The 14,105-nt window shown below is 40.4% G+C and overlaps 2 protein-coding genes across 2 annotated transcripts in view; one reads left to right on the forward strand and one right to left on the reverse strand.

Moving 5' to 3' along the window:
• lrp4 (low density lipoprotein receptor-related protein 4) overlaps nucleotides 1-14,105 on the reverse strand; it is a 561,339-nt gene that overhangs the window by 180,521 nt on the left and 366,713 nt on the right. The gene's annotated exons all lie outside the window — the stretch shown is intronic.
• LOC127351684 (protein kinase C-binding protein NELL1-like) overlaps nucleotides 1-14,105 on the forward strand; it is a 234,698-nt gene that overhangs the window by 18,189 nt on the left and 202,404 nt on the right. The window contains exon 3 of the mRNA XM_051379480.1: nucleotides 12,302-12,452. Within this exon, the coding sequence (XP_051235440.1) occupies nucleotides 12,302-12,452 (151 nt within the window). The remainder of the gene's footprint in view (nucleotides 1-12,301; nucleotides 12,453-14,105) is intronic.

The raw sequence follows: 14,105 nt of genomic DNA on the forward strand, positions 1-14,105 counted from the left end.
GTGAAATTCCACGATTCTCAATACCAATTTGATACCACGGCACACACACACCAGGTTGCCCCACCTCTTTCTGTTTGTCCAGCTCACTTTTTAAAGATAACAGCAGGTGAACTGCTTGTTGAAGTGGCGTGTTGTTAATGACGTAACCGATCAAAATGAACGTGGTACCGAATGACGTCGGCACCAGCTGATGTCTCTGTGTTTTCACCGCAGATCAGGTGCAATTGTCACTAGACTGCTTTGGAGGTGCCCCGTCAGGTCGGGAGGAAATAAACAGAAAAGAAAATTCTACGTTACTGTAGAAAAACGAGTACCGTCAAGTTTTCAGAACATCGGCATCGACTTGGTATCGGAGTATCGGTTCTCATGACATTCCTAATATGTAGTACCTGCCAGCCTCATTCCAGCAGTTTATTAACACTAAAGCTTTAACTTGACAATGTCAAATGACTAAGCACTGCTAATGTGTCACAGTGACAGTACCTCCAGAGAATGGAAACTGCACCAAACACTGCCTCACTCACACACACAAGGGAGGAAGGCCTCAGAGATTTTTCAAGCTTGTGTTATGCTCAGCTCGCATCTCCGTGCTTGAGAGAGGATAGCGTTTGTCATGAAGACAGGGGAAACATCTGGAGTGCCATTTGTTTTAATAATTCATCGTTTCTGACTTCATAATCAACCCCAACACAGTTTGAGTCACTAAACTCGGTAGCTTCCTCTCCACACGGAGTCCCGTGTGAATAATCTGTTGCTGACACGTGTTGAGAGTACACATAGAGATATTGTTCCACACGCAGCAGCTAGTTTGCATTTCCAGTCGACTGTATTTGATGAGTTGCCTCCTTTCTGCTCTGCCTGTGTGAATTGATGCTCCATTTGCTCAGATAAGAGAGGGAGGGAACGGTTTGTGTTGTTTGTCTTGCCATGTCTTTCCTTTTTTGTAGAAGTATTAGTGTATTTCTTCACCAGCAGGGGTGTAATAGTTTCTGATACTGACACAGCTGCTGGTAGGGGTGCACAATATGGAGAAATTTGCAGTGTATGATACATTTCCTGGATGCTCTGATTGAAATATGACATGACATTAAAAAGTTTAAAAGTAGTAGAGTTAATTTGTTAATGATCTGTAGCCTACTAATCATAACATAACCATTAATGCACAAGTTGCATGCATGAGTTCAACATTTTGAAAGTTTATGGTAGCACACCAACCTCTTTTTAGGGTTTATTCACAGCTGTAGTTTGGTTCAGTTGTTCCAGACCAAGGGGAAAGATAAATAAATATGAAGATTACACAGACCAACAGGTAACTCATTTATGTTTTGGCGATTGTCTTCCTGCATCATCAAGGCATTATCGTGACCCACAGGGGAAAATCTAAAGAAATGTATGCAGGACTTTCAGATGTGTACATTTATGTTCATGGTGTCACAAAGAGCTCATGAAGAAATAACTTATTATAAGCACTTAGACACTTCAAATTGACCACATACAATAATTATTGGAGGATAACTGCCACACACACGTTAATTGACTTAATTATCATGCCAGTTGTTGTCAACAATTTGACTCCTACCCTGTATGAACTACAATTCCCATTATGATTTGTTAACAAAAAGTTAAAAGTTTTTATCAAGTAACAGGGAAGCATTTAGAACTCAAACACTGCACTCTGACTACAACTTCCCACTGAAAGCCTTCCAGCAGCTTAATGTTTATCTTTACTGTGAAGCAGCTGCAGGATTGAAACATTGCACTAGAGGAATGACATTTACTACAGAACAGAATAACCAGAGAAAATAGTTATGAGTTATGAATCTTGGCCCCAAGGCGATGTGTTTAATGTCAAACATTTGGACACCCGTACATGTAACATGTCATATATGATAGTTGCAGGTGTTTGCTGTGGTGTCACTGGGCTGTGACAGAGACGTTTTGTTGGAGAGAAGCGAGGCAACCTTGGGTGACCTTTTGCCAAATTATCTCTCAGTGTGTCTCCTCCTTGTATGTCCTGTCCTGATCGTATCTCCCAGCTCTGCTCTGCATGCTGCCCACGCTGCACCACTTGTTTGCTCCACAGCTATTGTTTTTTTGTTTTTTACTCACCTCTTTCTTAAAGGAGAAAGAAATGCAGCAGGGCTCATGCAGAGGTAAACAATGTCGCTGTGGCTGTCAGCTTGGGGCTGTGAGAGGATGATTAAGGAGCCTGCCATAAACATGACTGCGTGATGATGAGGTTATTTGCTGATTTGTTGCTTTATTTGATGTTTAACGGCATGGTAGTTTAGAGCTCTCATGAGATGATTTATCACAAATATCAGGGGGACAGTGCTTACGGACGCTGTTATCACAGTCTTATCCTGACATCATATTTTTCAAGTATGCAGAGCATGGCTAATTGAGATAAATAGCTGTGTAAGCAGTGCTGATGACAGAATGGAGGCTGACTGGCTGGTGTGCCCGCTGGCTGGTGCCGTCCCACTCTTAGATCCAGTGATCGGCTGTTTGTTAGGTGGAGCGGTATGAGGAGTGAGGTAATTAAGCTTGGCTGAGTTGTGATGGGGGGGCTCTCTGTTTGAGCTCTCTTGGATCTCTACGGGGCCCCAGCTGTACAGTTGCATGGTCCCTCAGAGTGAGCCACACTCCCAGTGGTGGGCCTACCGGAGGCCTGACAGATACTGATATGGCACCTCAAAGCACTCAGCGCTCCACTAAATTAGCTCACATCTCAATTCCACCTATTTCCCCTGTGTGGGTTTGTGTTCTTTTTATATATATATATATATATATATATATATGCATGTGTGTGTGTGGATTCATCTTGTATGTGTACAGTGTGAGCAGTTTGAAGCACAGAATGCCAGCTGTGGTGTTAAAACCTGCCCACAGCAGAGGAGGATTGAGTAGAGCTGTGGGGGGTGGAGCAGATTATGAATAGGATCTCAGCCCAGAGAGTTGTTAACAAAACACATGCACGTGCACACACACACGCACAGAAATCCTCACTGTATGAGAGATTAGTGCCCACAGGGACTCCACATAGTTGAGCAGCATAAATTTGAATTTATTGAATCTCACACACTTAAAACAAAGTGAAAAAACACTTAAAAAATAAATGAATTGTATACGTGTATAGGTGAATGTGCTTTTTTGTGCACTTTAAGAAGCCATCTTTCAGTCAGAAAGTGTTAGCAGCTACTGTTTGCACACAAAGATATAGTATGGTCAGCTTATTTAACAAGTTAGGACAATTTTATAAAGTAGCCACTGGCTAATTTTACACTCGGCTATCTCAGAACTAAGAGCTGTGTTTCTGTGGCAATGAACAACAACAATTACCACCAAGTGGAAAAGGGGACCACATTTGTGGCTTGCAGATAATAACAATTAATAAAATACCCTCTATTCAGCCCTGATTAGTGTCTGCAGGTGGTTCTCTTAGACTGCATACAGCCTGAGAGGTGAAACACTCCCTGCTTTGAGTGCACAATTACACATTTTGGTCAATATTCAGAAAGATGTAAGAAGAGAAAACATTGTCATGTAGTCAAACTGTTACGGAAGCCAGAGAGAAAATATAATTCAGTTCCATTCTTTGCTCTTCTTTCAGTGTGATAGCAGTAGCAGTAGTAGTAGCAGTAGTAGTAGTCAGATATAACTGATGCTAGCAGCATATACACTAACTTCTATTGGAGCCAGTCACTAGCTGCTGAGCCAGATATTTTTCTTGGTGGAGACCAAACCAGAGCTAAAAGTAGGAGAAGGGGATATTGAACTTGCTCCAGGTTGATAAAAATACTTCAATGGGATGTTTCTATTTGTTGGAGACACAAATAGGCAGCTGTTTGCTGACATTGTAGCCATAACAACATGATAAGCTGACTCTAGATGGCTGTTTCTGTGAGCTTGTTTTGCAGTCATTCTGTTCCGTAGTATGCACACTAATTACAAAAGAAGATTGTGTTGGCATTTACTGTGCTTTACATTTCTTAAGAGGCATTTTTGGTAGCTTTTCCTCTTCCTCAGTAATTCATTTTTCAATTAAAAAAGTTGTTAATTTGCACTGAATACATGACTAGCTTTGTCTAGCAAATTAACAAGTCTATGTAGGTAAAGCATATTCAAAGTCTGTCTTTGCACAGGAAACACAAGACTGAGATATCTCATTACTGCTTCCAGTCGCAACTCCACAATCAATCTCAACTTCATGGACGGAAAGAAAGCAAATGCACGTATTTCCCAAAATGTCGAACTCTTCTCATAAATACAACAATAATCATTTTAGTTTTTTATTTTAATTGAATTGATCCTACAAAACTCTTTTTTGTTTGATTCAGCAGCTCAATGTGAACATGACAAATTAAAATTCAGTTTATGTACCATCTCTTATGGTGCTAATCTCATTTCATGACCCCCCACCCTCACACACACACACACACACACACACACACACACACACACACACACACACACACACACATCGGCACACATACTTTAACTGCACACATATCAACACAGTTCAACACTGCCTTCACAGCCTTACTTTGCAAGTTTGGTGTGTGTTAGAGATACAACATGCAAATGTCGACGCCTCTGGAAGAACTCGAAAGGGAAGTTCATTACTCTAACCAATATCTAATATTCCTCTGGCTGGATTTTTGCGTCAGTGCTCTGCATTATTGTTCTTTAAGTGGCAGCTGATGACTCGCCCACAGATAGATGGGCTTTATTTCTCTGAGTTCCATCCTTATTTACTGTAATCAAACTGCACTTAGTCTGATGGTTTGTGATAAAGAGCTGTCAGCTCTGTTGGATGCATGAGCACGCCCTCTCAGGATGTTTTCTGTGGCCCGTCTCATCCGATTTGTGACACATCACACCAATAATCTACCAGATAGAGCTTACTGGGTTTTTAATGTTTACAGTCAGGTTATCTACTTGCAAAGGGAAATAAAACTTGAACTGAATCATCAATGTTTTATCAATTCAGATTTATGAATTTTTCAGCAGCAGAGGAGTTCTTCAAATGCAAGCCAAGTCAACTTAGGAGAAGCTTGCTGAGAGCTTGGCTCTGTTTGTAGGCTGCTTGACATGCACTCACAGTCTCCTTCACGTGCATCAAACTTCCTTCCTTTGTTGTTTTTTTGTGCGAACACTGTGCTCTTTCTGTGGCTTTTGCCAGTTTCTAAACCTTATTCCACATTCCTTGCCATTTTGCTGTAACTGTACTGACTGCCTCGAAACTACCTCGTTCAGTTATTTATTTGGTGACTTAATGTCTCTTCTCCTGCATTCCTAAGTTTGTTGCTCTTTTGCATTTTGCTTTTGATGGAAAACTGTACACTGAATTTGCAACACCTCTGCTTCAGCTGTAGTCAAGGGGAAGTGCCATCTGTGGTTGCTGTTGACATATATTTTTTGTTTAAAACATTACCTTGAATCCTTTAGAGGTTTGTGTCTGTTTGTTTCAGTCCTTTATCTTCAGTTCCAGCCCAGCCCCTGCTCTGCAGTCCAGTCTCTCTGCTTTTTACTCTCCACTGCAGACCCGCCTTGAGCAGCCGAAAGCAGGCTAGCTCCTCAGGGACAGTCTGCTGTGTACTGGATGGATGACTGGCTGGCTAGCTTCATGTGTGGATGTACAGATGACTGGAGGGCTGGAAGTGTGGAAATAGAGATGACTGGCTTCTTGCAGCATCAGAAAGAAAAAAAAGATAAAAGACCACGAAAATGTATAACGTGAGGGAAACTGCAAAGGAACTGGCATATGCAGTACAGGATATTGGCATACATAGGCTCTCTATTTCCATATCAAGTTGCCAGTAATCATTCATGAATGCAACTACTGCCCTGCATGAGCCACAAGAGCTGATTTGTGAGGATACAAGTGGGAAATGTATTCCCCGGTTGTTTGTTTTTTCTCCATTCTTGAAATAATTGGGAAATCTATAGAGAAAAATGAAAAGATTAATACAAAACGGAGAGGGATAAGATATAAAACAGAGGTTCTCTTGTGTTGTATTTTTTTTACCATCAATGCCATGGTTCATTGTACTGAACTGGTATAGCCAGCTAAGCTTCCAGAAATACCCAAAGGGAGAACATGTTGATGAGACTACAGCTGAATTTGAAGCAGTAGAATAATAATGTCTAACTTTTACATTGATCTGAACAAAATGCTGACCAACACAGAGGGACAAAGGCATAAAAACTTAACAACTGAGCAAGCATCTGCCACCACTTTTAGCAGTGGTAAATAATACACTTTTAGGGATTGTTTGCCAGCATGCAATGCAAATGCATTATTTAATGGTTCGGTATGAAATTTAGATAGGACTCCGTGGTGCAGCAATACTTTTCTTTGGGGCTTTCTATTTGAACACACAGTGTTGCTTTGTTAATTTACTACAGCACTTAGAGACACAGAAATAGGTTTTTTATTGGATTGAATTAAATACAATTTCTTTCTTAGAATAAACTAAATTCAGTACCATTTCTAATGGTGCACTCACATACATGTTAAGCACCAAAAAGTAGGGCTTTGTAGCAAACTTTGAAACTTTGTTAGGGTTAGTGTGCCAATAAGCATGCAGCGGCAGTGTTATTCAGTGGTTTTAACTATGTTAACTTTGTGCAGCTTGTTAGCTGGTCAGTGCGGCTAACCTATATTTGCTCTTTGGTGAGTCCATTTACCATGACAACCAAACATAATGTTGCTTACAGATAAGGCTATATAAACAGAGAGAACTACACCTGAGGTTCTCAGACCCGGGTGAGCTGCTCTTCAGAACAGAACAGTTTCCCAGTACCAAAAACGTCACCTGGCCACATAGTCATTCCCTTCTTCTTTGGGTCAGGCAGAATAGATGTTACAATTGCATAATGCCATTACTGTCTTACTTTACATTACTTAATGTTCCTTTAGAAAGTTATTTGTACTTTTTATGTAGTCCAATACTGAACTAAAGATATTCCATCATTTTCTTCATGTCTTTGAGCAGCTTTCTCCTTTTGTACTGAGTAATTGTAGCATAATATGTAATGTCATTTTCTTTTGTTAGAATTAAGTGTCAGGAACCGGTATCCTTACCAATACCAATATCAGAAAGTTTAAACAATACCCGGTCCTACTGAAAATGTGTGTCTATCAGGATAAATGTCACTATTGAGTTTAGAGATATTACAATCAAACCAATAACAACATGGCATCACATAGTAACATCCTAGGGAACCCAAATTGGTTGGCTTAACCGCAGCCAGTAACTTATACTTTCAAGAAAACTCTTGTTTCTGGACTCAAAAGCTACAAGAAGCAATTCTACTAGCCCACTGCTTAAAACACTTCCTGCCAGTGGCCTTTTAAATAACTTTCTGTGATCTTTGTATTGTGTTCATGGTGTATTGTTTGTTGTCTGATGGTTATGTTGGTTATGCATTTACTGCTGGCTGTACAACAAATTGCCCTTTGTGGATAATAAAGCTATCCTTGATCCTGTTGAAATACCTCCCCTACTGAGCAGGTCGGCAGCATCGTCTCTGCTGAAGGAATCACAGAGGCTTGTGATGGCCAATGAAACTTTTATCTTGTGTGTCACCTTCTGAATAGTTATCAGTCCAGTCTTTGTGGGTTAGTTAATTGGCCGCAGCTGATGCCAGAAAACTTTGATGTGTTATTCTTCTCTTGTTGTACCTTTTTAATGTAGTTCCTTGCTGTAACCAGAGCCCGGCAGCCTCTAAGCAGCAGCCAGTGATGTTGAATGTGTTGCTGCAGGGACTGTAAACATGTCACTACCATCACACTCAGACAGCCAGACTGACTGTACATTGCACATTCTTTGATCTGAGTATAGATAGTGTTCTGTACTTTGTCTAGAAAATGTTGGTCTGTATACTAAACTTGTACTGATTCAGAAGGTATTGATATTCATGGAGGAAACTTTGGTGTGAGTTCCAGGCCTGCAAACTCAAGTGGTATGAAAAAGAGGATAGTTCAGGAACTGTAAATTAAATATCTTTGGGTTTTGGACTGTTGGTCAGACAAGTTATTTGGAGATGTGACTTCAATCTCTGGGAAACTGTGGAGGGTAAATCAACATTAGACAAATAACTGTTAGTTGCAACCCTAATCATTTCCTCAGTCTTTTTCGCCTGTGTGGGTTAGTAATTTCAAGTGCTTCTTGTCCCTGCTTAAGAGCGGGGTAGTCCAAAAACAGAGCTTAGCCACTTAGTGTCACTTTCTTTTCCGAGATCTCTTCTCTCCCTCTCTATGGCTGGTAATGAAACTCCACTGAACTCCACTGTGTGATCATTTTACTGCCTATTTGTAGAGTTAACATGATGTGTGTGTGTGTGTATTTTGTATTGAAAACAATAGGCTTGGCTACACGCTGATACCTACAATGTCTTGTGAAGCAAATTGCTCGCATCACACTGCATAGAAATCGGTGCTTCACTACACACTGCTTTTAGTTGGCTCTATTTGGATAACGTAGTGTTAATGTAGCTCAGTCAAACAACAACATTAACCCTAACAGCAGCTGAAAACAAAGGTGCTTATATGCTTATGCCACTATATGTAAATTTAATTTGATTATCTCTCCATTTCAGATAACTCTCATGTCATATCACTCAACCCTAATTAACAACCAGCTATGTTGCACTCAATGCAAATTTAAGCACTGCACACACAAACATACAAACCTGCGGGAGGTGATGTGCTGTAATGTTCTTCCTAGTGAGCTCCAGAGTGAAGGCTCTCACATTTTCTTGCCAGTTGCAGGCTTGCTGGACACTGGCCTCAGAGGAAACTCTGCCCTGATCTACTTTGTGCCCTTGGCAAAAACTTGAGCATAGTACAGTAATGTGCCTATCTGGCTGTGACACTGTGACTCAAGTTTTCCATATCAGGCCAGACAGAAGTCCACACAGACTTGGCTGGCTCTGTCTTTGGTGAGTGAAGTCTCTCTGGACCGCGGCTGAGCTTCTCTTCCTCACTGCCAGTTAAAGAGGCCATCTGTAAGACTTACCCGAGCTGGGGGAGGACCCGCCAGGCTCCTGATTAAAGTGATGAGCTGTAAAATCGAGAGGGAGGGGGGGCGACAGCCGGCTGCTGCCTGCTACACTGAGCTTCATCATGTCTGCTCGGAGGATGAACCTTCCCGCTCTACCTGTTTCCTCCTGTCACTGTAAATGGGTTTGTTTATGTCTACAGCCTGACACCGGTGTTTGTTGGAGACTGTTAGGGTGCACTTTTTCTCATTCTGCTGCCATCAATTCATCATTATCAGTGAACTGTCATGGTGTGATAACACCTAGTTTTCTTTGGTTTGGACAATTTTTGTAATTTTGGTTTTCATTAGGTTTTAATTGCAGCAGAATTTGTAAACAAACACAGACAGACTAACACACTTTGTGTGTGTCAAATTTAATAATGTAAAGTTTGTGTCTACAAGCCCTTTGTCAAACAGCATCTGTTAGCAGGTTTTCTCCCTAGCTCTTATTATAGACGTGTAAACAGACTAATTAATCCAAATTATGTTGGAAAACACATTTTCAATAGTAAAATGAGGATAATAAAAAACTATGGCAAAAACTTCAGATCCAAATTTTTAAAGCTGTGTGAGTGAAGAAGGATGTCTGAGTTTATTATGATGATAAGATGACTGAGACAGCACTTTGTGACACTGGCCTTACTCAAACGAGCTGACCTTACATACCAATAAGAATCACAATTCAAAGAAGTCATAAAATCGTATTTTAACATGATTAAATCTTTTCCAAGAAAAATCAACAACTATATTGTCCATTCTTTCATGTATGAACAAGTTACATGACATGCTGCTGTCAGTAATTTCATAGTATTTGCTCTTTTCATTCAAAAGTAAATAAAGTAAATGTTTTTTAAAATATATCAACATTAGTGTCATTCTTTTAATAATCCGCTTTTTATGCGTTCTCACTCAAAGTTTTCAATTCAGTGTTTCTTCTAAGTATGAGCACTTTGCCTAACATTTTCCAATTTATGTCACGTCTAAACCACAGAGCTGGCAGAACCGAAAACACTTACACTGATCAGCTATGACATTATGACCACCTGGGCACTGACCCACTCGTCTAGCCATCACAATGTGGCCCTTGTCAAAGTAGCTCAAATCCTTACGCTGCCCATTTCTCTGCTTCTAACACATCAACTATGAGGACAGAATGTCCACTTGCTGCCTAATATATCCCACCCACTGATAACCAGATAATCAGTGTTATTCACTTCACCTGGCAGTGGACATAATGTATATATGGTTTGGGCATTTATTTAAAGCAGTGACTAACCACCTATAGTATTTTGTTATTTAGGTGTGAGGACTTGTCGTCTTGCCAGTATGCCAGATCCAGAAATGCTCAAATCAGTCTTGCAAGGCAATGGAAAACAACTGTTTTATTTGTTTAGGTATAAGGATATTGCATTTTAATGTTGTTTGGACATGAACTCAAAATAAAATAAAAATTCTGGTGTTTAGCTTCTCAGCATTTGAGTCAGTTGAACCATGGATCTTCCAGCCCTGGCTTTATTTTGAAGGGTCATGAGTTGAATTACTGCAGATAAAATACCATTTAACTTCCCATATTATTTCTAGCAGAGCTCACATGCACAGGAATAAGGGTCTGCTTTGATTTATTTGCTCATTACTACAATTTAGTATTAATTAAACATGTGAAGAATGTGACCTTCACTGTATTAAGCTCTTACATGAGGAGCAACAGCTGCAGTTTGAATGGGATTGAATTAATGTGGAAACAATTTGTTGACCTTGATGTACAACACACAGTTCCTTTTTTGTCTGTCAAGTGAAGGTAAAAAAACAAAAACTTGAAATCTGATTTTAAAGGGGTGATCTAATGACATGTTGGAGAACCAGGGGCAAGGGAAGTGGCACTCCATCGACTGGGCTGTGACAGCAGGGAGGCTGAGTGTGAATGCAGGCGGGCCACTGTCACCCTGGGGAGTTTTAAAAGCCCTGCGCTGAGACAGCCACAGGCTCCTCTCCACTGGACTGTCTGTCATGTACAGCTGGGAGTGTGGAACCACAGGAGCCTCTCGTTGAGATCCGTCATCAGTTCTGGTGGCTCAGACAAGTTTTTCCTGTTTGTTAGATTTCCTCCTGCATGCATATTCACATCTACAAAAATGCTTACATTCCTAGATTTCCTAGAGACAGCAGAGTCATGTTGTGTCTTCCAAATCAACAAAAACACTTACATCATACATACTCATTCCTTAGTTTACATGGTTTTTATTTTTTTGTTTTATGCAAACATATACCTATTTTCTTGTACATTCCCCATATTTAGTTGGAATGCAGTTTAGCTTTTTTTCTTGGCACATATGTGCTGCTCTCCTCTGAACTCTCAGCTGTTTATATTCTGACACTTGTCACTCATCTTCATAAACTGTCATCTTACCCGAAGTAACCATCATCTGCATATAATAAGGTGTTGGAGATGGAAACACATGCAAAACCATTAACAAATCACATTGCTGACATGTATGCATCCATGGAATGCTAATTACAAGCAAATAGAGATTTCTGTATAAATACAGGGTCACACACTGGACTGTTTAAAGCTTATTTGTCAATGCTTTAAATGTCAAAAGCTTTCTTATCACTCTGTAGTTTTATACCATTCCTTTCAGCAATAATAACACACCAATGCTCTGAGATCTGAGAACATGGCAGCATTTCTAAAGTCAGACAAGAAACAATGTTTGAAGAGAAACTGAAGGCAGAAAGTAAAATTAAGACCCAAATTGACTTCCTGGTTCAAATTTGACCTCCTATATTTAACATAATGCACATTTATTATTAACAACATTTCAGGTGCACTGGCTAAACTGTTGGCTTGTTTACAACCTGTCTAATCATCTGACTACTAGTGTTTTGATAGAAATGATGACTAAAACTTCAAGAATAAGACTGAAATTGCAATTAACTTGAATCTTTTAAAGGCAAAAACTACAAACGCGTGGACGAGAGCTCTGTCCAGAAATAGCTGTAGCTTGTTGGCATCAACAGATTTTCTTTTTGTCAGACACAGACTGCCACAGAGATCTGCCAGATCTGCTGATGAGATATCCAGTATATTCAAAGTGTAAAGGTGTTACTTTATGTTTCACCATGTGTGATTAGCAAGCTTAATATGTTGCTGGCACTTGGCAAGTGAACATGGAGGAGACAGACAGCACAGCGTCTGTGAAAAGCATTTATAAAATCTCACAATTTTTTTCCCTTTTTCTTTATTCCTTTAGATGTTGGGAGAGCAGTTCACGCCCCGGCACACATCACAGAGAAAGTGGTGCAGCTGTTCAGGAGTAAAAGTGAGTTTACCTTCTTGGCCTCCATCCAGCAGAAGTCCTCCACATCAGGAGTCATATTCTCCATCCACGAGTCAGAACACAGGTAATCCATCTGTAATCCTCTTCATTTTGGCCTGCAGCTCCTTTTCTGCACAACTTTACTTCCACGGGTTACTGAGCACTCTCATTTTAAATTAAACCCAGAAATGAATTCTCATCTCACTCATAGCTGTTTGCAGATGGCTGTTGATGAGGTGTAGTAAAGCTAAGATCAGTGTGAGATTACTCCACTGCCCGTGTAAGTCAGCGGGTGATGGGAGGGCAAGTCAACGGGTGGAATAATGCAGCGTTTCCTCCTGTATGCTCAGGGCAAAGATAACCTTCCATGTATTATGTCTGTAAGATGAATGTGAAGCACTAAGCAATACCAAGCATGCCGATAATGTAACATTTTATTGTAGAATGCTGCATAAACAGACTTACAGCATCTCTGACTGTGGCTGTTGCACTGAAAACAAGAACATATGGCCTTGCTCCGAAGAACCACTAGAGTACAGAAGCAGGTACAAATCTTTTCTTCAATAACTTGAACATTGGTAATTTCTTCTTGGCTGTTGCAATAAGAGAATTGTTGCAATGGACAGAATTTTGCTGCAGAATTTGATGGCTGTAGGACATCATTGAGTGGCAGTAGCAAGCTCTACACCACCCCCCCACCCCCCGAGAAACTGTACAACTGTGAATTGTTTCTAAAGGGCAGGCGCCATTGATTTTCCTCCACTCCTCGGAAGGTAAAAGCCCTTAGTTCTGTAAAACATGCTTTCAAAGTGAGCGTGCAAGGGAGTGTGTATATGTGTTTGCCGGGAGTCTAGACAAAGGCAAAATCATACACAATGGGAGAGTGAGAAAGAGGGCCCCTCAACTGATGGAGAGAGGTGTGTAGGGAAAGCTAGTTCTCTAAAATGTAGTAAACAAAGCAACAGTTACTGCACTGCTCAGAAAAAAATCATATGCTAAATTGCAGTTGTTGTACTTCAGGTCAGGTAACAGTGATGATTAGTTCAACCTATAATTATAATAGGTAATAATAAGCATATGTCACATAATACAGAATTGCAACATATATCATAATAAAAACATGGGCCTTGCCCTGCTGCATCTTGACTGCTTAAATTTTTTTATATTTTTATGTGCATTTTGCTGACGATGTATGCTTTTACCTCAGTCAAGTTTTTGAATGCAGGACTTTTACCTATAATGGTTTATTTCTCTTCTTTCTCCACTGGTGTCTATGTGCATGGTTGTGCACTAATTTTTCTTCAAGCACCTACTATACAGTAGGTTATTGAAATTGAGTGTTAGCCCACGCCGCGGTTTCAAGGTGATCCTGTGAGTTGCGTTTTATTCGCCACTCTTTCTCTGTGTCTCTCTGACAGTCTCTCTCTCACTTCCTCTCTCACGTTACCTGCAGGCGTAATTGCCGCACAGCGGGCTGGCCAAACAATAGCTAAATGGAGCCAGGTGACTGTACTGTCCTCCTCCTTCAGGCACAATGACATGCACCATGTAGCATATGTAGCTCAGAGGAGTGCTCGGACAAAGCAAATGTTGCATTAAAGGCACTCAGCCACACTCAAACACACCCAGTTGTCAAATATACTGATTTCTAAGGCAGTCTATGACATTTATATTGTTCAGAAATAAGTGGTTGGGGTACGGTTGTCGACTTTTAAAGGATTTGTTCACCCATATTACA

The sequence above is a fragment of the Dicentrarchus labrax genome, unplaced genomic scaffold (genome assembly GCF_905237075.1).
Source record: "Dicentrarchus labrax unplaced genomic scaffold, dlabrax2021, whole genome shotgun sequence".
Taxonomy (NCBI): Eukaryota; Metazoa; Chordata; class Actinopteri; family Moronidae; genus Dicentrarchus; species Dicentrarchus labrax.